Source organism: Lagopus leucura, unplaced genomic scaffold (assembly GCF_019238085.1).
Source record: "Lagopus leucura isolate 7727_CA_CO unplaced genomic scaffold, USGS_WTPT01 Super-Scaffold_100022, whole genome shotgun sequence".
Taxonomy (NCBI): Eukaryota; Metazoa; Chordata; class Aves; order Galliformes; family Phasianidae; genus Lagopus; species Lagopus leucura.
The window spans coordinates 5,308,449-5,333,513 of NW_024962275.1; the positions used below are offsets into that span (position 1 = coordinate 5,308,449).

The window sequence follows — 25,065 nt, forward strand, 5'->3', positions numbered from 1 at the left end:
CATCTCTGTGGTAAAACACATGAGTGTTTGAACAGGGTATGGCTGAGAACTGACCTCTGTTACCTGGTCTGCTGTTGTGACCTCTTGGCTCTTATGGGAACTGTGACATTTGAGCTCAAGAGCCCTTGAGTAGCCAAGCTGGGCAATCTGTAAGCTTTCTGAACAAAGGAAGGTATTACACAGTTATTTACTTGATCAGGTGTGTTCATATTCTACTATTTTTTATTAAGGGCAACGCACTATTGGAGTCATCACTAAGCTGGATCTTATGGACGAGGGAACTGATGCTAGAGATGTATTAGAGAATAAATTACTTCCTCTTCGCAGAGGTACGTTTCCTCATGCTTTGTGCATGATCTTCCTTCATTTTTCTTGTATAAGGTATCTTTGTCTCATTGCTTTTCTTCAGTGTTCCTGGAACATCTGTTATGATGTGTTCTTAAGCCATCTTTGTTCCAAGCTGGAATTGAGAAGCTGAGGAATAGGCATGAGTCCTACTTAAGAAAAAGTAACTTTTAGGCATTTGTGTCTTCATAGGTAGTGCTAGCAGAAGCATAACCCCATGCTCTTACCTTTACTTTCTTCATTGCAGGCAAGCTGCAAAAATGGGATACTTCCTCCCCCCCAGTTCTCTTATTTGATGAGATCACTGTAGTGTGTCATGTGAAATCACACTGGCCTGTGCTGGTTGCTGTACATAGCCATAATGAAATACCTGTCCTAAGGATGCGAAAGGAAAAGTTTGAATGGAAATAGGGTGTTCTTTGTGACTGGGGGAACAGTAATCAATAAGCTAATGCTCAGTTGCATAGTGGCACTTCTGTCCTGCATACCAGAGTTCCAGACCCTGAGTCACACAGAGGCAATTCCAGTTTTAATCTCTTCTGCTTGGTCCCTAATGTATTTCCCTTGAAATGTCCCATTTGCAGTGTTGTTTCCTGGATAGCTTCCTTCTCAGCCTGAGCCCCACTTGCATTTTCATCCTTGCAACCGCCTGATCTTTAATCCCATTCCTGCAGGTTACATTGGTGTAGTCAACAGAAGTCAGAAGGACATTGATGGCAAGAAGGACATTCAGGCAGCTCTGGCTGCAGAGAGAAAGTTCTTTCTTTCCCACCCAGCCTACAGACACATGGCTGATCGTATGGGAACCCCCTACCTGCAGAAAGTATTGAACCAGGTACCATCACCAGTTGAGAACTGCTGCCCTCTGTGCCCTTTATTCTGGGATAGCGACATAGAAAACTTCTCCCAGTTTCATCGTAAACCTTCTTCCCTTACAGCAATTGACCAACCACATCCGTGACACCCTGCCCGGGCTGCGGAACAAGCTGCAGAGCCAGCTTCTCTCCATTGAGAAGGAGGTGGAGGAGTACAAGAACTTTCGTCCTGACGACCCGGCTCGCAAGACCAAAGCTCTGCTTCAGTGAGTGGCCTTCACTGCGTGTCCCTCCCTGGGAAAGACTGCCTAGCTGTTTCTTCTACTTCCTGCTTTCTGTCTTTGTTTAGGATGGTCCAGCAGTTTGCTGTGGACTTTGAGAAACGCATTGAAGGCTCTGGAGACCAAATTGATACCTATGAGCTGTCAGGAGGAGCCAGGATTAACCGCATCTTCCATGAACGTTTCCCCTTTGAGCTGGTGAAGGTACTGTTTCTCTGTATGCCGAGATCCTCTTTCTCTCCTTTCTTCCTAATTTTTCCCCTTTTCCTTCCTGTTTTCTTGCTACTTTTTACATGTTTCACCATCTATTTTCCCCCCTCTTTGGACTTTCAATAGTTGATGTTGTCACCTTATTTTTACTTCTGGTCGTTTCTGTTGTTGGAACCTTCTCATAATACTCTTCTCTCTTAATTCCTGTTCTTGTGAGACAACTTTGCTTTTTCTCCCCGCAGTTAATATTTCTTTTGCTTAACTCCTAAGGCAGTGCAAAATAACCTCCTTTTAACACAGACAGTAGCACATCAATGTCTGAATGTTCCTGCAGATACGTACTTTGAGTTGCATATACGTGCAAACAGCTTTGAAACTTGTATTGCCATGATCTCAGGCACCAAACTGGGCCGAAATCTGCCCTAATGCATTTGCAAGAGGCAGGAAAGAGGATGGAGATATACTTGGCCTTACTTCTTGTCTTTCTTCTATGGAAATAGTGTAGGCACTGCTCTACAGATGTCATAGCTGAAGAGGATCTGGGCAGCCTGGTCTAGTGGCTGGCAGCCCTGCCCATGGCAGGGAGGTTGAAACTAAATGATCTTTGAGGTCCTTTTCAACCCATTCTATGAATGAGGTTTCCTGGATGGCCAAATATACCAACCTGATCAGAAGTGATAGAGAAAAACTTTTATTGTCTGCTTGAAAACATTAAGAGCCAAAACATTCTTCTCCCCCATCTTCTGCACTTTGCTGTTTCCTTTTTCATTTAAATTCCTTATTAGTGTAATACAAGAGCCTGCCTTGTATTAGATGATGCAATTCTGTATGTGAATTTTAAATCTCTTGGAGGTGTTTGCTGGAAAGCAGCTGCCAAGACCTCATATTAAGCCTCAGGAGACAAAACAGTTTGTTTTGGAAAGCAATCTAGTGCTTCAATCCTATTGCTTTATCTCTAAGTAGTTCCTTGGGAGCTGCTGGGAGGTTGGCACCTATAAATGCAGGCCCTTAGCTATTCTTATCTGTTCATTTTTGTCCAGGATGTCTGCTTTGGCAATGCTAGCTTTATGGCTGGGCTCTGCATCCAACATCTAGGCTAACATTCACCTGTCACATGATCCTGGCGTGGGACCTCTTTTTAAAGTTCCGTGTGCTGGGGTTGTGCAAACATCAGCCTGTTTCTGATTAAAAACTCTCTTGGTGCAGATGGAGTTTGATGAGAAGGAGCTGCGACGGGAGATCAGCTATGCCATCAAGAACATCCATGGTATCAGGCACGTATCATGCACTAGGCAGACCACTGGCTGCGTAGTCTTGTAAATACCTCTAGACCTTCCCAATGGAGTTGAAGACTTCAGAGGTACGGTAGGTCAGCCACAAGGGAGAGAACTTCCTTGGACACCCTGGTCGTTTGAATCTGGGAATAGGGACGAAGTAGCTTGCTTTCTGTTTTCATGTGAAAATTGCAGAAGCCTAAAAGGTAACACGGCTTTGGTGACTAGTTTTCTCCCTCTTTGTTTCTACATAAGAAAGGACTGAGGGATGCAAGCCCATACTGCTACTTCACTGAGTTTTAAATATTGGTTTTCACATTATGCTTCCATTTTTACCAACATCCAAAACAGTTGCTGGCCTTGAGCACCACCTCCTTTGAGATCTGAGGGGGGAGCATTAGGGTGCCCGACCCAGCAGCCCCAGGGATTGAGTCCCAGGGCGCAGTCAGCAAACACAGTTGCATTCCCCCTCAGTGAAGGTTAACTGCCAGAAAGTGCAGTCCTGAGGCACTGAGTCCTGCTGTTCCTGGGAAGGTGACCGGGCTCTGGTGCCTGCTGTCCAACTGGGATCCATTTTGCCCTTCCGTGCTCCTCTGTGGAGGTGCCAAGCATCCCTGTTTTCTCTGGACTCCAGCACTGGTCTGAGGGGTACAGTGCTCCCAGCCCTGTGTGCGGGGTTTCAGTGGTGGTGGTGCCTGGTCTGAGATGCGTGTGTAACCTGACGTTCTCCTTGCCCCTTCTCCCCCCCCCCCCCCGCCTTGTCTTGTCCCCTACCCTGGGTGTTTAGAACCGGTCTCTTCACACCCGACATGGCCTTTGAGACCATTGTGAAAAAGCAGGTGAAGAAGATTAAAGAGCCTTGCCTGAAATGCGTGGACATGGTTATTTCGGAGTTAATCAATACCGTTAGACAGTGCACCAAGAAGGTAACTGGAGGCAGCATGGAGCTGGCACCTTCCACCCCTCTCTCTGGCTGCGGCACAGCATTGTGACCGGGGCAGGGATTTGCCTGCAGCAGCACTCGGTGTTTCTGACCACCTCCTCAGCATGACTAGACCTGAGCGGTACCAGCCTGGGACGATCCAGCCAACAAGCCAAACAGAAAAGGAAGCACTGTGAAACGTGGGCAGTGAGCTTGTTCCTGAAATGCTTCAGAGCAGAGGGATTCTGGAGATGTCTCCTCTGTGCCTCCAGTCCCAAGCATGTGACTCCTGATTCCTTCCTAAGCCATGGATATTTCTTATGGGGCTGCATTTGACTTAAATTTAGATTGAGTTTATTTTCCAAGCTGGGATTTAAATTTTGTTCCCTCTGCTCTCTTAGAACTAGGAGGGTTAATCCCAAACAAGCCTTTAGTATCAGGGCAGAGTGCTCCTGGCTGAGTGTGTGGGGCTGAACTTCAGAGGCTATAGTGGTTGTGGGGAAGCGTTCCTGTGGTGTTTGGCTTGGTTTTTGGTTGGCTTGGTCCATATCCTGTTCTGGAAGAGCAGCACATGGCTGAGAAGGATCAAGTTAGGAAAGTCAATCCACCTTTGGGCTCTTCAAGAGAGCTCCAGGCTTCATCATTTGGAATTCATGTTGGTATTTATTGGAGCTTGGGGAAGGAGCTTGCCTTAATTCTGCCCTCTGGATGCGGAAGCTTTTGTTTCTGAGGCTGGGGTTGAAAAAGCAGCAAGATAGGAAGATACGTGCCATTCCTCTCAGCCATGGCTTGCTGCTTCAGCCAGGGCTGGGTGCTGGTGAAAAGACACTCGAGTTAGGATGGGAGCATGGGCACTGGAGACTGGAATCGCCACGGGCTGTTCAAGTGCAGGTAAATGGGCACTGCAGGAGTGTCTGGAGCTACCTTGTCCCTACAAGGGTGGGGAGAGGTGCCCAAGTGGTGATAGCTGCCATCACTTGCAGAGATGCCTAGCCCTTAGGGCCCGGAGCCGCTGTAGAAGGGCTCAGGCATGCAGACACTCTCTTTGCCCCTGGGACAGCCTGGAAGAGCAAAGCAGATGCAGGGAGTTTGCTCAGGTTTCTAGTGTGCTGGAGGAGCTTTCTTTTTCTGTCCTGCTATTCTTTCTTGGGGTGTGTGACTGTGGGGAGCACCCAGAAAATTGCCATTAGAGCCTGGTGACAGGTAAGCACAGGCCCTCAGGCTGCCAAGTATCCAGAGTTGCCTGCTAACTGGATCAGAAGGGCTCTCCTTTTTGTGCCCTCTGAAATTTGTCTTGGATTGTTCTTCATCCATCAGTTACTGTTCAAAATCTTGCACTCATTGTCTGTGTTTGCCCCCTTCCATACATTTCCCACTTTTCTTCATCATTTTTGTTCCTTCTTTACTGATGATTCTAATAGTGAAAGGACTGTCTGTTCTGACAGCAGCAGGTTCCTCCGGTCATCAGGTGGTGGGTACAGCAGGCTGGGAGATGGGGGGGGATGAAGAGACCACAGGAATGTGAAGGGGGAATGGCAAAGGCTGAGGATCAGTATTCCACTTTAGCATCGATCCCACTGCTAAGAATTTGGCTGACTGCAGTGCTGGTTGCTGTGTGTGCTAGTAGTCATGGTTACAGTTTTCTGTTTCAGGAAACAATATCATCATTCAGGTGGTACTTAGGTATATGAAGGCAGCAATTTATTATATATATATATTTTTTTGGTTGTGTGGGTTTTTGTTTGTTTGTGTGAGGACCTGTGAGCCTGGCCTTCAGAGCGGTGCACACAGTGCTGGGTTAGCAGGCTGCTGGACATGTAGGAATGGCTGCTAGGTCTGAGGGTGTGAACAGAGCTCCAGGAGTACCTCGGGTTTGCTCTGAATGGGCTGCTCCGACAGCTCGAGAGGCTGCTGGGCGAAGCTGAGTCCTGTGGTGTACTCTAAACCTCTTAGCTGCTTAAAAGGCAGATTACTGTTGTTCCTATAGCATGTTGAAGACTGTTATCAGAGTGGTGTTGCTTGGGGTTTTGCAGATGTTGTCTGTAGGGATACAAAGAGGTACGTAACTGATTTTAAATAAAGTGGTGTTTATAATTAGCTCTGAATTGTCAGCTGTATGCACCCCATGTTTGAGTAGGAGCTGCACCTTTGGAAGAGCAGGATTCCATTCCTATATCAAAGGCACATCATCCCCCCGAGAGCACTCATAACTATATTATGCTGTGCTAAAAAAGTAACTGAGATTGTGTCCCAGAGAGCACCTGGTAGAAGCTATAAAGTGTTAAAGATGTGCTGTAGAAACATCTTTGGATGCAGTAATAGTCTCAAATTAAGATAGCATGTTATTTTGTAACTGCAGTTTGTGGCCTTTCTGCTCTGCCGTAGTGGAGCCCCTGAGGATACAGAGCACTTCATACAGTGTCAGTGCCATGGAATACCTCCATATAAACCTCAGCAGGCCTGTACTGGGTCTGGTGCCATAGGTTGGCTGGTGCAGGACATGCTTTGTACAACTGTGCAGGCCCTGTAGCTTGTTTGTATTTCCTAAGCATTGGCTACATCTGGTCTTACTGAGGAGTTATCTGTTGCCAGGAAGGCGAGTAAGGCAAATGATGCTCTGTAAATGGAGTGTTTTATCTGAATCTGAGACATATCCATTCCATTCAGTCCTCCTGCCAGCACAAGATGCAGATGACAAACCTTTGAGTCTTAGCCTAGCTCCTGTGCAGGCCTGGAATTACATGGAAAGGATAACCACTGTGTGAAGTAGAGGGAAATGCCTGAGACGAGGGGAAACAAAGCATGGTGAGCCTGTAGGAAAGAGTCAGTGGCTCATTGTGGCAAGCAGCTTAAAATCTGAACAAGCTTTTCTTCAGGAGGAGGTCATTTGATCCCTGGGGGTTGCCATCCGTTCATCTTGCTCTTCACAGCTCACCATTTCACCAGCCCACTTGCTTCCACCTCCTTCCCTCTGCCACATCCATTTGCCTGTAGACTCTCCTGATACTTGGCAGTGAACAGGCCCCATAGTAATGCTCACCTGGTTCAGTAAGCTAATGGAGTGAACCAAAATCTCACTTCTCATTTTGCCTTGTTTTCTCTCTTTTCCCTTCTCCTTCCTTCTTTCCTTCCTCCTCTGCTCTTTCTCTGCTTCGCTCTCTTCTTCCTTGTTGCTTCCTCCCACCCTGCCCCTGCCATGCAGAACGGGTCTCTTCACGCCTGACCTCGCTTTTGAAGCCATAGTGAAAAAGCAGGTGCAGAAGTTGAAGGAGCCAAGTCTGAAGTGTGTGGATATGGTAGTGAGTGAGCTCACATCCACCATCAGAAAGTGTAGCGAAAAGGTAAAGAAACTAAAAACACCAAGAAAGGTCAACGCCAACCCCCTTCCCACACACATTTGTGCTGATTCTCTGCAAACACCACAGGACTGATGGCAAACCGAGGGAGAGAGAAGGGATGCAAAGATGCTCTGAAGGAGAGCAGCCATCTGCAGGCGTCAGTGCAGGTTCGAAGCAGTGGATCAGGAGCAGTGGGCATTAGTGATGGGCTCTTGGGCTGAGACGTGGGCTGGGACCCAGTGGTTCCTCTGCACTGTGCCCTTCTCCTCTCTGTGTCTCAGTGGTGTTCAGCTCAGCGTGGAACAAGCCCTTTACTGTGCCAGTCCCTGCATATTAGGAGCTCCTTCCTTGTTTTTGCTGGGACCCCCTCCCTAAAAATTCTATGTAGGAGATGGGGAAAGAAGCCAGATTATGTCCCCTCATGGCATGAGTATCAGCAGGCCTCACCTTGCCTACAGAGTGCTGTGCTGGGCACAAAACAACAATCAATTCAAGCTTGAAGCACAAGCTATTCTCCAGGAGATGCACAGAGTAAACAGAATACTGACCCAAAAGAGCTGGGGGGGGAAAAGCTCTTCCATGCATGACTCCTGTTACATCATTCTCCTGCTGGTACCTCGCTCCATGGACTGTGCTCAGTTGAGGTAGTGGACGCTTTCCCTTTTGCACTGCAAAGCATACGAGGTGAGGCCTCAGGGGGCACTTGGAAGGGAAAGTGCCACGGGTGTCAGGTGCACATCGCATAGGGCTGGGGCAGCAGTGGGTTTGCCTCCCAGGCCAGCTTTGTCCAGGAGGGGGCACCACGTGCCTCCTGAAAATCAGGACAGATGTGGCAATTAATTTGTGTTAAATTTACGAGCAAGGGGGCAGAAATCTGTCTGGCACAGCAGTAGCATGTTCTGGGAAACCGAGTTGCAAGGGCTGTTTCTCTCGTTATTTGAAGCCTTGAAAATTACATTTCTGTTCTTGCAGAATCGCCATCCATACAGCCTCAAATTGGGAAGGAAGGGAAGATAAGTGATATGAGCTCAGTTGGTGTGGGAGCTAAGCTGATGAGGCCTGGTTGTGCTTAGGAATATGGAGCTCACCTCCCCTAAGGAGACATCTCTGTGCCCTGAGCTCTGCCTGCTGTATTTCGTGAAGATGCTGCTGTTGCTAAGCAGCTGTGGCCAGGCAGAGTGGCTCCATTTTAGCCTGTTCTTACAAGTTCTATTTGATGGCTTTGACTTCTTTGGCACTATTATCTGACAGAAGATATCCTCTGTAGATGGTGTAGGGAGAAGAAGCATGAAAACACCACCTATTGAATCTCAGCTGTGTTATTGGGTCATACTGTCAGCGGCTTGACAGCCAGAGTTCTGTAGGTTTTAACCCATGATGTGGTGGAGGACCCATGGGTGATCCACTCAAAAGTGTTGCAACCAAAATATGTCCTGCAAAAACAATAAAAAAAGTGATGATAGGGTGCTGTAGGAAGCTAATGGCTGTAATAAAATTTAGCCTGAGAGGCTGGAGAGGCAAATGGTAGAGATGAGTGACTCTGTGAGAAATAACTGCTTGAATTACTGTATCTAGTGATAGTAATATTGGGAAGAAAAAAAAAAAACACAGAAAAGGAAGGCTTTAATATTTAAATAGAAATGTCTACGTCTGGTAAGAAGGCTTATCTTGCCTGCTTGTTGCTCTGAAAGAGGGTAGAAAGCCAGGTCTCTGAAACTGCCATAGACCCTTCTGGTTAGCAACCAGTGTCAGGTGGGTTCTGATGGCTTCAGACAAAGGCTAGTCACTGCACAGGGGCATTAACTGATTCACAGTGTTTATCTTGCATGTTATAGCCCTAGCTGCTTCACCTGGATGAGAGCATGCCCTATTAGGGGAGGCATCTGGAAAAGGCTACTTCAGGACTGATGCTAATTGTAAGGTAACACTCAGCCCACTGTGGTGTGGATCGATGCTGCCTTTCAGATGTCGAAACCAAACCTTTGAACCAAGCCCTGCAAGGCTTCATGGAAGGAAGGCAGCTTGGGCTAACACCTTTTGAATTAGCTGAGCAGTCCTGTAGCCTTGGTTTGTTGCTGTCCTGAACTGTTGTGTGGTGTTGTTTGTGTGCTGTCGCTATTATTTCATTTCACCCCAGATGGTGAAGAAATCTTTGTGTGTGGTTAATAAAGCTGCATAGATGGAATAATACGAGAGTGTTAACAAAGAATGTAGGCAAGCCCATCTGTTCCTTGTGTGCAATGGAAGCACAGCTTTCCTGTCTGAAGAGAGATTTGCAGCTGATTGTCAGTAGGTGATTAGAGCTGAGGGCTGAAGCACAGGCTGCCATTAACAGGCATTCTCTGCCCAGTCTGATCCTGAGCTTCTTCCAGTTGGAAAAATGGAGAGCAGCTCCAAAATCAACAGAAAGCTGGTACAGTACAAGCACACAGAGCCTTAGTTTTGGGAGGATAGCATCCTAGCCAGTGTCGTTCCAAAAGCAGGAACTTCTGTGCCAGACTGCACTGAAGCATCTCCCAAATGCAGGGAAGGCCTTGCAGTCAGCATCCCTTCAGCTGAAGGTCGATCTTTGTGTGCTGGCATGGACCTGGAATGTGCAGAGAAAGAAGCTAAGAAATACTGGGACAAAATGGTTTTCAAAGAGGGCTGTGAGCTTGTATTTGATCAAACAGGAAAATCCAGCTGAAACAGAATTGAAAACCTGCTTGAACTGTGATGTGATCCCAGGCTGACAGACTTCACCCCTTGAAGGGTCCCTGCTCTCCTGTCTTTCAGAGTCATGGCATTTCTGGGTGCTGTTCATACTGCTGATAACTCCTCATCCCTCTATGCCCTACTGCATGTTCCCTGGTGGCTGTGATATCTTGTGGCTTGTCCGTGTCACTTTTCTTTGCCTGCCCTTGCTTCTCCTATGCATGCTTGGGGTTAGAATCTGCTGCTGCACGGGGACTAATGCTGCCAATTTACTTTTGCACATTAATGTTGCTGGATGACCTGGGTTCTGAACAAACCATAATGTGTTTTCTTTGTCTGCCTTTGGAATGGTGGGGGTGGGGGTGGCAGGGAGAGGGTCGATGTGTGTTTTGTTTGACTTTTTTTCATTTGAAGCAAAAAAGCTGCGACTTGCTTAGAGATTTTCCAACTTCCTGTTTTTTCTGTTTGACATAACTTTCCTATTTATCCTTTGCCAACCCTCTTTTCCCCCAAGGAAACAGGAAGCTTAGCTTGTGTGTATCTATGAAGCAACCAGCTGCCTGAACTGTAAAGCCTATGGAGAACACTCAGTTGGCACTTCCAAGGCAAAGTGGTGGTGGGGAACACTGACTCTCACTTCTTTGCGGAACTTTTTTCTGCCTCTGCAAAGTCATTGGTGTCGAAAACAAGCTCCACATTTGAAAACAGGCAGTCTCAAAGCTAATTCTCAAATTCAGTTCCAAGCTACTGCAACTCACTTGACTGCAAGCGGTGCTGAAAGGTTTTGAGACTTCATGGTTGGTTGGTAGAAATGTAGGTACTGTGTGAAACCTGGGTGCCTTAAGGGTGCTCTAAGGGTGCTCATTGTGAAGGATTTCTCATGTATGATCTCTGGATACTTCTCTCTAAACACAGTAAAGTGTACTCAGGAATTAATTCCCTTCTCAATAATGTAGAAAAAAAACAATGTGATGGGCATGATGTGAGTATAAACCTGAGCTATGGAGTCTGGCCCCAACAAAGGCAGAGAGCAGCACCTGGATGCCCAGAGCAGAGCACAGCCTCCCCCTGCAGCCTGCCAGACCTTCTGTCTCTACCTGCAGATGCTGATGGAGAAGTGATTTTGCTTAATACCCAGCAAATGGGCATTGAAATTCAGTTCTCTCTGCAAGGAGACATCCCATAGGATTTAGCTATTTGTGTCAACAGGCCATTCACCTGTGTATGAGCTGTTGAACATCCAGAGCAATGTTTAATGAGAAAAGTATCAACAAACCTAACTGATGTGTGTTCACATCTGACGAGCATCACAAATGGTGGCTTTGGTGCAGGTCTCACTGAGAAGTTGCTGTAGGAGTGAGGAGGGCAATTCTTTGAGGCCCAAAGCAAAAGGGAATTGAGTTTGCCTTCAGCAGACCTTCAGAAACTTGGGAAATCTGTCTGCAAGTCCAGCTTTTCAGAACTCCCCTTTAAAAAATAAATAAACTGATTGCAGGTGTATGTGTGCATGTCTACGTGCAGGGGGCTGTTCCCCCCGCTGCCTTTATACCTCCCTTTCCCTTGTGCACGTGTTTTCTCTCTCCTGCAGCTCAGCCAGTACCCTCATCTGCGTGAGGAGATGGAGAGGATCGTGACAACTCACATCCGTGAGAGGGAAGGCAGGACCAAAGATCAGGTGGGTGACCAGGAGTGGGGAAGAGGGAAGAGGACATGGGGTGGGGGACAGTGTGGGTTAGAGGCTCTGAGCCAAGGGGCAGCTGGCAGCAGAGGGCTGATGAGATGAACTATGCACAAGGCTCTGTCTGCTCCTGCTTTACTAGCAGTATCAGTCACTAATGTCTTGCTCTGTCTGTGCCTCTGTTTGGCAGGTTATGCTTCTAATAGACATCGAGCTGGCTTACATGAACACAAACCATGAGGATTTCATTGGGTTTGCCAAGTAAGCACTATTCCCCTGTTGTCTCTTCTCTTAGTGTGTTTCCTGTGGCTCTGTCCTGTAGCTGTTTCAGTAAATGGTTTGCAGAGGTCCTGGTGCACATGCTGTGGTCCTGAAGAATGGCTTGACTCTCAGTATCGCTTCCCTTTTCAATGACTCCATATCCCAAGTCTCTGGGGAGGAGGATTAGGGATGCTTATGAAGTAGAAGGGGGAGTTAGGGCATTGAGCTTGTGTCAAGCTGTGGAGGGTTAGTGGCCCGAACGTGATTCAGGTGGGATTGAGAAGACGAGTAGACCAAGGCTGAGTGTGCAGGTGGAGATGGATTGGGTTATGAGGGCTTGGAAGCCTGCGGTGAGGGGCATGAACTCACTGTAACAGTTGTGTGGTGGGAGCAGACTGCAGGTGATCAAGAAGAGCATGAGGAGTTTTGAATGTCTCCACTGTTGTTTGCAGTGCTCAGCAGAGGAGCAGCCAGATGAGCAAGAAGAAGGCAGCTGGCAACCAGGTAGGCCAAGTTTCCATCTCCTTCACTGCTGCAAGAAGGACATGTTTGTTACCTGGGAATTACCAGGTGGACAATTGCTGGGCTGGATGCAGCAGTGCTCTAAGTTGTGGCTTTTTGTTTTTATTTTATACTTGCCAAGCTCTGTTTACACCTGGAGGAGAATTTTTAGGCTCAGAACAGTTGTAAAGAGCCAAGTGTGTAGCAACAACAGAGGGAAAACATCTTAGAGGTAAATGGGAGCTTGATGATCGAGATCTAGTCTCATACAGTCTGAAGGGGTACAGTACCAAGTAAGCTCACTGCCTGCTGTCTGGTCTAGAATTTCTGATAGAAATCCGTATCAGTGTTGTATATCTCCCAGGGTTTTCAGCCCCTCCACTAGCTGTGCCAGCTCTTCTGCTGAGTCAGGGAGTACAGAACGCTTGGGGTCTTGTAGATGCATTCACATGTGAGCCAGTTAATAATCAGGTGAACTCCCTCTTCCAGTCCAATTACTGCTAGGTGTGCTACAAGACAGACTTGTGAATCCTAGTTATCTTTCCCACCAGTGGCCATTACTTTCTGCAGAGGTCCATGGTCTCTCTTATGGAAACCTTCAGTGGAAATACTTCAGCCCTCTGCACTGGGAGACAGAGGGTGATGTATAGCCATTGCTGCACTGTCTGTGTGAGAACCTGCTCACTGGGAGAAAGCACAAGGGAGGGGTGGAGTACACTTACTCTTTCAGGAGTTGCAGGGATTGCACATGCAACTAAAAAGGAGCTAATGACCCCTAGATTTGCTGGGGAAATGACAAGGCTGTCTAGACTAGGAGGTGCTGTAGGGATACCATCAAAGAGAGTGAAGCAAAAGCTTTCATTTTGTCATCTTTCAAAAAACCTTCACTCCTAATGTCCATTATCTTGGAACATGTTTGATCACCTTTTCCTGCACACATACATGCACTGTTTCAGTGCTGCTGGCATACAGGCTGTCAGGCTGGACCGGCAAGCATCTGCTTTGTGGGATCTCAGTGCTGCTGTACTGAGCCTGATGCTCTGCAGTGCACCTTGCTGGAGAGCTGACTGAACCAGAGCACAGAGGGCAAGCTCTGCACCAACCTGTGAAATCCTTGGGCTTTTCCTTTTGCCAGGCTTTGTTTTGGGATGGGGATTGCTTTTCTTTTTGCCTGGGATATGAGTTTTGGCATCAGGTTCCAATTTATTTTTATTTTTGAGCCTCACTTCTCCTGCTCCAGCTTTCCTAGTAATAATTTCTCCTCTCTTTGCTCCTCTCCTGCTCTCTGCTCTGCTGCTGTTGCTATGGTTCCCCTTTGCAGGATGAGATCCTGGTGAGTAGAAGGCCGCTCAGTAGGGTGTGCTAATGAACATCAATGTTGCATCTGGGAAGGTGAGAACAGTGTATAGGAAAATTAGTTCCTCTGCTGCTGAAGGGGAGAGGAGTGCAGCTGGCAGTAGGCCCACGTGAAGCAGAAACAAGGTATAAAGGTGCTGCGTGCTAAGGAAATTCTTGGAGCTGCTGGTACATCTGCAAGTGGGTGGAGATGAAAAGCAGCGATCCAGGGATCCGGGTTCTGTTTCACTGCCCCCTCCTGTCCGCTGAGAGAATAGGACTGTCTCCAGTTCTAACAGTGGCAGTGAGGTGAAGATCCGGTACTCACACATCTAACTCTAAGAGATGCAGGCTGAAGGATTGTGCAGCTCTGTGGTAGGCTGCTCACACAGTGCAGCTTGCTGATACACAGTGCAGTTGCATGCTTTTTTTTCTTTGCTGGGTCACTTTCAACAAGCAACCCATTCACTGAGGTGCACACGTTGCACGCAGATGTATCTGGGTGTTAAGGGTCCAGCAAGACACAGAAGATAATGCCTTTAAGCTGATGCATACTTGCATTTGGTTATTGGTGTGTAAGGCTCTAAAACGGCAGATGGTGAATTGGAGTTCCATAGAGAGTAACAGCCTGGCTTCTCTATAGACTAACCTATAGGAACGTGTATTGCTCTGTTAATTACTCAAATACATGGGTATGCTGAAGTCCAGGGTACTAATTCCAGATGCACCATTTTGTTCTCACATACTTAATGTCTCCTTGTCACAAAACTCAGTTACATCAGAGTTGCTTGCCCATCTCTTTCTCTTGAACTGTTTCCCCCCCACCCCTGAGCTGGGTGAGGTGCTCCCCACCTGCAGTGTGCCAGAAGGTGTGCTGCTCACTTGGTTTTTCTCTGGGCATGCTTTTTTTTCTGGGTGTGTTGCTGTGACCTGATGCTTCTGTAGGTTGTGCCTGCTTGCAAGGCACTCTATGCAGTTCTTCCTGTGTCTCTTTCCTCTTGACAGAATGTACAAGGCACAACCAGGTTCCTTCCTGCATCCTTTTTATTCCTAGCCCCTTTGAGGCAAAGGTTTTCACTGGTCAGTTGAGTGGGGAGCTCTTCTGGCAGCAGCAGAGAGCACGGTGTTCCTTGTCTTTCCATATGATTCTGTGTGTAGGGGTACCCTCTGCTCTTTCCTCTGTCACCTAAAGCTTTTAGGACCCTAGTTAATGCTTACTGCTTCCAACCTCACAGGTCATCCGGAAGGGCTGGCTCACCATCAACAACATTGGGATCATGAAGGGTGGCTCCAAGGAGTACTGGTTTGTCCTGACAGCAGAGAACCTCTCCTGGTATAAGGACGATGAGGTGAGTAGCTAGATCAGCTCTGCAACTTGAATAAGCTGTGGCTCTTCTGAGTATAGCAACGGGGGCTGTGGAGCTGAGGGCAGCTCAGATTCTGGCTCCTTCTGACTTTGGGTAAAGTGCACTTGGCCCCTCCAGGATTCCATTGTTGAACTTGTGAAACAAGACTGTGCCTTACGTTCCTGCACTGAGTGTGCTAACTAATGCATTTTCCTGAAATTCTTTTGGTCAGAACGCTGCTGATCAAAATATGGTGATGTGTGGAATGTCACTGAGATGGTCCTATGCTATCGATTTTCTTGAAGGTCTTGAATATTAAGAATTCTGGCTCTGTAGTATTGGTGTCTTTCTACTTCAGTAGAAAATAATTCTGTCAGCAGACAGGATTGTCCACGGTGAATATATAATTGTCAAGTGTTTCTTCTTGTGCAAATCAAAGATAATTGTTGTCTTCTCTGATTGTTATATTGGACAGAGGAAAACTAGCTGGACGGTTTGGTAAGGATGTGATCATAAGGTTAGCCCCACTCCGTGTGCGGGGGGATGAGAAGAGCCTGTTTGCTGCAGTTATGCATTGAGGTGATCAGGGCTCCTGATCCCAAAAACTGCTCTGTCCTTTGCTGTGTTTTTTTTTTTTTTTGTCACTTGGGTATTTTGAGGCATGTGGTGATGTGCCTGGGAGCTGTAGTTGGGCTTGTGTTCTTATCTAGTTTATATCAGTGGGTTTGTTTCATTCTCAGCAGGTGAAAATGATGACAAATATAGCGATGAATCAGCCTCTAAATATCACCTTCTGCATGGAGACTGCAATAGCACTGCCGTGCATGAGCAGGCAGCGATTTCATACTTGAAGAATCAGGCATTTAAATGTCTTTGCTAAATCAATGCATCTCTGCTTTAAGACCCCTGACTTTTGCGTTCAGAGTTGCTAGGGGAGGCTTCGCTTTCCTCCAGGTTACATATGCTGATCGAGTGGTTATAAACATCAAGTAGTTTAATGAAAGCCAGCTGCTACATCTGCATTGTGGAGATGACCAGAACTCCTTGTTCTTCCCCTGGGGAGTGGGAGGGAGGACTGTAGCATAAACTGTTAATGGATTCCAGTTGCATGGGATGGGGGTTGGACCTTTCTCCCTCTTGGGGGTGTGCAGCTTTGGGGGTCAGTAGCAACTGGAGGTCTGCAGTGTTTCCCTCCCCCGTGATGAGATGTAGGGCTGCATAATTAAACCAATTCCCTGCCAGCCTGGGTCCCTTATAAACATAGGAGAGCCAGTGCTGACGAGGTCTGAGCAGCTCCTGAGAAAGGAGCCTTTGTGCTCCGTGAGTGGGAGCAGAGGGGAAAGGGAAGCATGCTTTTGATTCGTCCCCACATTCAGCTCCTTGATCTCCGGCTGAGGGAGAGATGTGAAGCAACTTCCACCTGGCTCCATAGCTGAGCGCAACTACAAGTTGGTGCGTTTTGGGGGCTGCTCAGAGAGCCCCAAACATGGGAATTCCCACCCCAAACCTCAGTCCTGCAGGGCTGGCTGCAGTGCAGGGCCCTCTGTGTGCCCATCCCGGATTTCTCCTTCCCTACTGATTGAGGACTCACATCCTGTGCGGTTCCTAAAATATTGTCACATGCTTTTAGAGGCTGCACACAGTGATCTTCAGCTCTGGGAGGAGGGGGGAGGCTTTGCCCAGCCCTGTGCTCCCTGTTCCCTTGTGCTCTGGCTGCTGGCTGGAGGAAATGAGGAGGGAGCTGGCTCTGTCCTGCTGGTGGCAGAGTTGTGGGAGGTGGACTGGGAAGGCGAGGGGTGACATGGTGTGGTGGGGTCAGGGGAAAGGCCCGGCTAGCAGGGAGCTGGGGGGAGTGGGGACGTGGCCTCTCCCTGCCCTGTTTTGCAAGCCAGGACCAGTGTCTGAGGAATGGAGACATCTGGACCCCATTAGTGAAATACCAGTCTTTCCGCAAAGCTGGTTTGTTTTTCCTCTGCCTCTGAAGAAAGGAATTGAAACTTAAAATGTCTTAAAGGGCCCAGCGTTGCATGTTAGTGGGGAGATGGCTGCTGATGCTCTGGAGGGGCCTTGAAGGAGTGTGCTGGGGAATGGGAGGGGAAGGAAAGAGGGGCCAGACGAGGGTGGAAAGTTGGCTCCCCACTCTGCCATACTGCCAAAGCATTGGTGTGGTGTGTGTGTGTGTGTGTGTGTGCGCGCGCGCGCTCCCGAGCTGTTTTTCTTCCTGTCTCCTCTCAGGGAGGCAGATGCTGGGCCCTATGCAGAGCTGCCCCATGGGCAGCTGGCCTCCCCCAGAGCCGGTGACCCCCTGTGGTACCTGCACCTCCCAGGGGCTGGGGGCTGCAGGCCAGTGTGGGAGGGAGAGGCAGGGAGGAGCCTGCTGTGGCTGCTGGCAATATAGAACATTTCCTTGCTCAGGGAAGCCACAGAGTCCCCAGTGCTGGAGCAGAGCAGTACCACAGCATGCTGTCCAGCTGCTCAGGAAGCGTTGTAGCAGACATGCTACAAGGACTTGATTCAAATAGTGCTGCCTGAATCCCCTGTGGAATCCTCAGTGCCCACTTCTCTGCACATCTTTCCCTCTGGATGCAAAAGAGGGACGGCCAGAGCATGTGGTGCTGGGGGGCTGGCAGGCAGGATGCAGTGAGCCCTGTGTTGCTGTCAGTAAAGCTTGCTGCCTGCTGGAGGGACCCCTGTACTCCCTGCTCTGTCAGCGTCCACAGGAGTGCGTGTGCAGATGGAGAGATCTGCTGCTCCTCTGGCAATTTGTGTGAACGTGTGATACAGGTAGACCTTCTGTCCTCAGGTAAATCACCCACTGGACATGTGGGATTTGCATAATAGATGACTACACGAGAAGAGCATGGCTTTACTTGCTGTGTGCAAGCATGTGTTGCAGGCACTGCAGCTGCCTTCTGATTCCTGTCTGCGTACAGGAGGTATGGGTGCAGAGTTCCTGGTGGTTTCAGGTTGGATATGTGAGGATGCTTCAGATTCTTTGTACCTCGTGTTGATTCCTCTCACATTGCTTGTGCTTGGGCTCTCAATGCCTTTCTTTTGGTTGGAGTACAGAGGTACTCTCCTGTTCTAGGAATAATGTGACCTTGCTGACCGCCATTGGCTGCTTATCCTGTGTTTTTTGGTGTTTTGTACCCAATTCTACTTAAAAAATACATAATTAATCAATAGTGAAGTTGTTCCCCTGCAGCACATGCATGCAGTCCCTGCCTGCCCCACCTCTGCCCCACCAGTCTGTGTCCTTGATGCCCAGGTTAGCTGGTAGGAATCTTTTCTTTGCTCTGATTCCCTCAAACTGGTGGTGAGGTGGTGCCTCTGGTCCAGCTGCATCCTGGTGTTTGCACCCATTTTGTTTAACAAGCAGGTCTGCTCGGAGGTTTTTCCTCTGCTGCTTTCACATCATTCTTAGCTGCTCTGTGAAACATCTTTACATCATCTGTGGAGCTCTTTGATTCACTTATTTTCTTCAAAAGAAGAGTTTTCCCCTGGATAAACTCTTTTCTCTTACTCAGTCCTCATTTATACTTTCACTCACCATTTCTCTTTTATTTTCCAGACAAACATCAAAGCAAACACAACTTCCAGAACACTCAAACCTCCAACTTTCAATCCTTTAGGTTTTTGTTTGTTTTTTTTTTTTAAACATCAGCATTCTTTAAGATGTGAATTCCCCTCTCTCCATTCACCTTTCTCTGCTCGATCCTGCCTTCTCAGGTAGCAAAGTGCAGTGCAGTTGTAGCTCCACCAGGCCCTCCTGTTTCTCTCTGCACTTTATGGCAAAGCTTAGCACGTGAAACAAGCCATCAGCGCAGCCATCCCTGGGACAAGTACACAAAGCTGAAAGAAAGCATGGATGGCTGAGAAGGGAATGAAGGAGAGGTGGAGAGAGAGTAAGAAGAATGTGAGCAGGCTGGTAAGCAGGCAGGTAGAAGTGATCGAGCACGGCTTCAAAGGGTGCTGTTATCCTCCCAGGCTGAGGGATGGGTGAACTCTGCATGCAGCTGCCCCGCAGCCCACCCTCTCCATGCATGTCCCTCTGCCGTGCAGGTGTTGCCGTCCCCGTGCAGCACTGGCAGTGTGTGGTGTATCCCAGCACAGCCTAACCAATGTGCAGACTACTGTACAATCTCGTAGTCCTGAACAGGTAGTCTGAACACTGGGCAGACGGAGTGGAGCCTCTGTGATCTGCTCTCCGGCTATCAGCAGCTCATTAGTCCTTCCCCTCCCTGCCTTTGGGATGGGGTTTTGGGGGCAGAGATGGGGTGAAGGAATGTCCAAGTCCAGATGGAAGAAACATCCTCCTTTTGGCAGCTGGGAAGAGATCTCGTTCCCTGTGTGCTTCCAGTTTGGAGCAAGCCTCCAAGCTCCTTCTTCCTGCGCTGGTGTCCAAAGGCTGGTACCTTGTTTCCACCTGGAGCGCTCTGCACCTTCCTGTAAAGAAGAGAAAAAATAGATCAATTACTGCAATTCTAAGGGGAAATGTGAAGTTTTGGCTGTCGCCCAGGTGTGCAGAACTTGTTGCTTCATTCAACCCCTCTTCTCCTTGATAGATCTGGCACAACAGCTGGTGGAGTTGGGTGGGGAGGATTCCCAGGCCCCAAGCACCCTCAGTTCCTCCTGCCCAGCTTGTCCTGTAGATCGGCCCTTTGCCTGGAGCGCGGAGTAGAGCTCAACCCAGATCGGCCTTTGCTTCCAAGTCCTCAAAAGGGTCCTTTGACCCACCTTGGCCAGTTGCCTGCGCAGCTCGCCTCCGGCTACTGCAGGAGCAATCCACATCCCGTCTTTTTTTCCCCCCACCATCTCTGGCATTGCAGAGCCTCCCTCCCTCCCTCTTCTGGTTTTTGCTCCCTCCCTTCTTGCTTCCCTTCTGTCCTTCTGCCTCAATTGACGTGGCAGTGGAGAGCTAACTAGACTCGAGGGAGGAGCTTGCTGGCTGCTGGGAAGGCCGGAGGTTGGCAGGAAGTGAGCCGGCTGGAGGGTAGGGTTGCGCGGGGGAAAGGAAGGTTCCCTACCTCGCATGGAAACTTGAGGAATGCCGTTGCTTTCTGCGGCGCTTGGCTCCCATGTAGTGATTCCAGATGTTCCCTAACCCATGCGGTTTGCTCCCTCTCTCCCCGGTGCCGCAGGCATAAAGAGGTCTTTGTTTTTGCCGCGTGTCTCCCTTCCAGTGTCGCCTTCTCTTCTGTGCGCGCTGGTGGACACTTATGATTTGTGGCTAAAAATACGAATACCCACAGCTCCCACTTTGGCCCTAAGCACGTAGCCAAGCCTTTCCTTTTCCTGGAGGTGTGCGATGCTTTGCGCATGTGCAGTGCTGCTCCTCAACCAGCTCGACACCAGGGATGTTCCAGCTCTGCCTGGTGCTCAGGCATTGGGAGAAGTGCACGCTCACCCTTTGCGAAGGCCGATGGCACCGCTGTGACTCGCTGAGGTCACGATGGGGCTTTGGGGTGGTACGGCCCCTTTGGTCCTTAACCTGCTAACACGAGCAGTGATGGCTTCCTAGCAGTGCAAGCAGCCCTGCATTAAGCTGCATGTGAGTTCAGCTGCTATCTGACTGTTCTTGTGAGCAGGTGAGAAATGGGTGTGCAGCTGATTACCATTGCTGTGCTTACTAAGCCAGCAGTAATGATGGTGATTAATCACGAGTCCAGGCCCAGCATCTGCAGAGCTTTTGAACTAAATCAGCTTAAAATCTTAGGATGTGTTGTTTAAGTTAAACCAATGTAGCTTTCCTCTGTAAACAAGCCATTACAGCTGCTTTGCAGCTTGGAGTGGTGATCAGTGTCCAGTAACTTATGTCAGTAAAAATTATGCTCTGAGGATCAAAGGGTGATGCAGGTGGGCTGTGCTCTCCAAAACTGATGGAGATGTGAGTGAAGGGTCACTGGGGCTTCCTGGAAGAGCTGCAGCTCGAGAATTCAGCTCTTCTAGCTGCCTTTTCCTTGTGAAAATAAGACATGAGATGAATGCTTGCGAGTGCTTCTCTCCTGGAGAACAAGTTCAGTTTGAAACACTCAACTTGCTTCCAGAGAACCCAGTCTGGTTTCCAGAGGCTTCTTCCTAACAGCTACATATTGTGTATGTGTCCATGAAGAAGGTTTACTCTCAATTCTGAGGTGTTTTTCCATTTGGGAATTACTGAGGAGATCCCAAAGCATTATAAATGATTTCACTGCAATCCCAGCCATCTCTGGGGCAGCTTTGCTTACTCCATCTTTTGTTTGCCCAATACGAAGCTTTGCCTTTTATGAAAGGGAGATTAAGAAGTTTAAGAAAGATGAATTGCCCCTCATTACACACAGCCACAAATCAAAACACAGCAGTGCTCCTTCTCCCATCCCCACAGACCCGCATCTCACTGCGAGAGGAGATGCTTGTCATAACAGCTACAGGGAAACCTTTAATTACTTTATGTTCTCTGAACACAAACTGAGACCTAATAATTCTGCGAGTGCCAATTTCTAACCTTAGGGGAGCCCACACAAGCATCTGCCAGCATTACTTCACATGTATTTAAGAGCAGGAGAACGTAACTCGCTGTTGGGACAGTGCAGCTGAATGGAGGAAGTGCTCTGAGTCAGGCTGGCTTGCTGCCCACTGAGTTCTCTGGATTTCTTGGAGGTTATAACTGCCGGGACAGCAACAGACATTCAGATAATTGTATAAACCATCTCTGCCTCTGGCTGAAGCTGAAGCGGAGTTGTGTGAGATCGTCAGGTTGCAACTGCAGCGTTTCTCTCCCAGCCTGCTGCTGCGGCTTGTGCCCACAACTGGGAATGGCTGATGTCCCCTGAACTCCCTCCTGACAATGTGCACTTCTGTCTGTGTTGGTAGATGTGAAGTGCAGAGCTGCATCTGTGTCTACCTGTATCTGCACCATGCTGGGGCTGAGGGGTAATCCTTTGCTGTGTTCTCTGCTTCTGCAAGTAGTTTGCTGTTATCTCCCTGCAAATGGTGTAACTTGATTAGGCACAGCAGACAGATTAGGGGAAGTTTAACCCCAAGTCTGTAATGTTCCATAGCCAACACAGCATCCAGGGTCCTTCTCGTATGGTCAGTCAGTGCTTCTGCCCCTTCTGCCCCCTCTTTGGCCTCATGGCTCTACAGGTTCATTTGCAGACCACGTGCACTTCTTACAGAACCAACATTATGCTGATGAGAGGGAGTTTGATCCTTTTTTTTTTTTTTTCCTGCAGATGATGGAAGATCTTACGAGCCTCCTGGGATCAGACTGGGGGCTTCCAACACTGTGATTCTCAAACTATCTTTCCCACTTCAATACGCTCTGACTTTTTCTCTCCCTATCTCTAATTCTTGAAAGTTTAAGAGAAGCCCTTTTTCCCCTCTTGGCCAGGATGCTATTCAGCCGTAGCACATACTGCAGGATTACTAACATATGGGCAGAGGGCTCAGCCAAAGTTTTGAGAGGCTCAGCCCTTGGCAGCTCGTTCCACACTTTCCTGTCTCTGCATTCAGGAAATGAAGTCAGAGTGTTGATATAAAACAGGCTGGGCTGAAAACTGAGAAGCTGGAAGGGCTTAAGGGGGGAACTTACAGGAGGTGTGGGGAGATGGAGAGCAGCAGGGGCTCGTTACTGCGCGCAGCATATGTGGGTTGGGGGGTTGCTGCCTTGCAGCACTGACCTCAAGTTTGATTGTTGTGTTTTTTTTATCTTGGAGCCCGAGGGCTATGATTTTCTGCTGGCAGGCAGTTACATGGGTCTTTCCTCTGGTGTGTGGAAAGAGCAGCATGCAGAGATAGTGCTGTCTTGATCACTTTGGCAGCATTTATACAACAGCGCAGAAGGGGTGAAAGTAGAAACTCTGGCAGAGAGCGTGCATTTCCGTATCTGGGACATGGGATTCCCTTACTGTTTGACTTTCATCCCTGAAGAATGACCTTATTGCTGCTATGTTCCATGGAACATTGTGGTTCTGACACCACGGAATGATTTTTCTCAGGCAACTTTCACATTTTACTGCCTCCGAGGCACTGTGAGACAGAGGGATGGGCTGCCTTGCCTGCAGAGTTAGCAGTTGGTGTACCTCACTTCTGGGTCACTAGTTCAGCCTGACCCAGCGCAGCCGTAACTGAAAGCAGCAGAAAGCTGGAAGCTGTTTGTGGCTCACAGAGCCCAGAGTGGCTGCGTGGCTGAGAGCAGCGCCTGGCTGACACATCACAGAAATGCTTGCCTATCTAGGATCTAGCCTGGCAACATTCAAAATTCCAGGGGAACTTGCTTGGGAGAGCTTTCTTGCTTTAAAGATCACTATCTTTTTGGGGAGAGAACACAGAATATGGCAGCTTCCCAAGTTCTCTCTTCTGTTTTCTGGATGCCACTTCTAAGGATGTTGCTGTTGCATAAATCTAGCAGTTAGCAATTTGATCTCTGGGACTTTGCTAAGCTGTGTAACGCCTGGTGTCCTTAAACTTGAGCTGATTTAACTGTAACTTTGGAGGACATTGGGCTGGTCTTGCTCTCCCGTGGGTGACTGAGCTCAACAACTCTGTCATCCTTATCTGCTGCTCTGCCCTGCCCCTCTCCTCTCTATGGATATTTGGGATCTCTGCTCACTGACCATCTTGCTTTTTGCTCTCACTTTGCATAAAGGTTTTTTTTTTTTCCTAATTAATGAAGATCTGCAGACAGAGATGCTCACAAGAAAGCAGTCATACTTGGATTCTTGCATACACAAGCATGTTCTTTCTGTCTGGTCTTGGGATAGCTGTGTTCTGCCTCTTGGAGACCAGTGTGATGGCTCCCTCTCTTGTTATTTTGGTGTATAATATCCAGCTGGAAAAGGTTCAAAATGGGGATTCACCCCAAATTCACACCTGCTAATTTGCTGTAGAACCAGATGTGAAACTAAGCAGGAATAATGATTTCTGACTTAGCTTTGATGCTTAGTTCAGGAGCTAAGATGGAGTTTCTTACGAGGATGATACCTGGGACCAAAGCTGTAGGGTCGGTTTGGTGCAGATACTCAGCTGTGCTTGGAAGGTCGCAGTGGTGTTCATGGGGCTCCTCCAAGCTGCCTGAGGGCGATCACTGGAACTTTAGGCTGTGACTTCTGACAGTCGCCAAGCAGCAAAGGGCCCATGCTGCTTGAGCTTCCAGTTATTTAGTGCATGGGATTTTCACTGAGTGCAATTATTTGACTTCTTTTCAACCCAGGAAGCGTCCGAGTAGTTGTACAGTATCCTGTATTGTAACCAGACCTGCTCTTGATCTTTTGATGCATATTGTTCTTAAATATAACATTACTGGTTACTGTTAACCCTTTTAGAGCGTAGGACAGTGACAAAATGAAATGAAAACCAGCTTAAAGAGGTGAATTAAAGTCTGTGGAGCAGGAAGACCCGAGTGCTGTGCCACCTGGGTTGGCAGGACCTCCCAGTGCTCCTGGTGCCACGAGGGCTGCTTTGCCGACAGCCTCCTCCTTCCCAACTGAGCAGAGCCTTTACTGGAGCAGTGAGTGACTTGTTACTGATCTGCTTTTCAGGAGAAGGAGAAGAAGTACATGTTGCCAGTGGACAACCTGAAACTACGAGATGTTGAGAAGGGGTTCATGTCCAGCAAGCACATCTTTGCTCTCTTCAATACTGAACAGAGGTATGTTCACATCTCAATACACCAAACTGTTGAAGCTAGGGCCAAGATTCATACAATCTTAGCAAAGAGGATTAGAGATGAGTGCTTTTAGAGGTGTGCATCCACCTCAGATAACTAAGGGTAGTTGTTGGGAAGGATGGGGAACTCTTTAAGAGAAGTTGAAGTACAAATTTATTATCAAACATGATGGTTCTTAGTGCATGAATAGGGACATTGATAGCAGAAAGAGGGACCCAGGTTGACTGAAGAAGTCCAACAGTAAGCAGGATTGAGAAGGTAATCTTTCAGTCCCTGTTGACATTCTGTTAGGTTTTATAGCTTTTAGGGTAGAGCTGGAGGCTCGAAGATGGGGACTCAGACTTGCTCATGAAAGATTTTCCTTCTCCCTCTGCGAAGGCATCACGAGGGTGTCAGCAGGGAACTATGCGTATCTG

General features: G+C 48.3%; 1 protein-coding gene and 1 long non-coding RNA gene across 10 annotated transcripts in view; one reads left to right on the plus strand and one right to left on the minus strand.

Moving 5' to 3' along the window:
• The window catches only part of DNM1 (dynamin 1), a 59,808-nt gene that overhangs the window by 22,273 nt on the left and 12,470 nt on the right, over nt 1–25,065 (plus strand). For 7 of the 9 annotated variants that reach the window (XM_042878782.1, XM_042878778.1, XM_042878780.1 and 4 more), the window contains exons 5-16: nt 231–329; nt 1,020–1,180; nt 1,284–1,426; nt 1,510–1,645; nt 2,858–2,925; nt 3,713–3,851; nt 11,468–11,554; nt 11,748–11,818; nt 12,271–12,322; nt 13,641–13,652; nt 14,890–15,003; nt 24,522–24,631. In XM_042878782.1, coding sequence (XP_042734716.1) covers nt 231–329; nt 1,020–1,180; nt 1,284–1,426; nt 1,510–1,645; nt 2,858–2,925; nt 3,713–3,851; nt 11,468–11,554; nt 11,748–11,818; nt 12,271–12,322; nt 13,641–13,652; nt 14,890–15,003; nt 24,522–24,631 — 1,192 coding nt within the window. Of the gene's footprint in view, nt 1–230; nt 330–1,019; nt 1,181–1,283; nt 1,427–1,509; nt 1,646–2,857; nt 2,926–3,712; nt 3,852–7,049; nt 7,189–11,467; nt 11,555–11,747; nt 11,819–12,270; nt 12,323–13,640; nt 13,653–14,889; nt 15,004–24,521; nt 24,632–25,065 lie in introns of all 9 variants that reach the window. The other 2 variants (XM_042878783.1, XM_042878777.1) reach the window with 2 other exon arrangements.
• On the minus strand, nt 18,538–19,794 carry LOC122184129. Its single transcript, XR_006180490.1, has 2 exons — nt 19,738–19,794; nt 18,538–19,446 (listed from the first exon to the last, which is right to left on the minus strand). It is a non-coding gene; the product is annotated as an uncharacterized LOC122184129 (long non-coding RNA).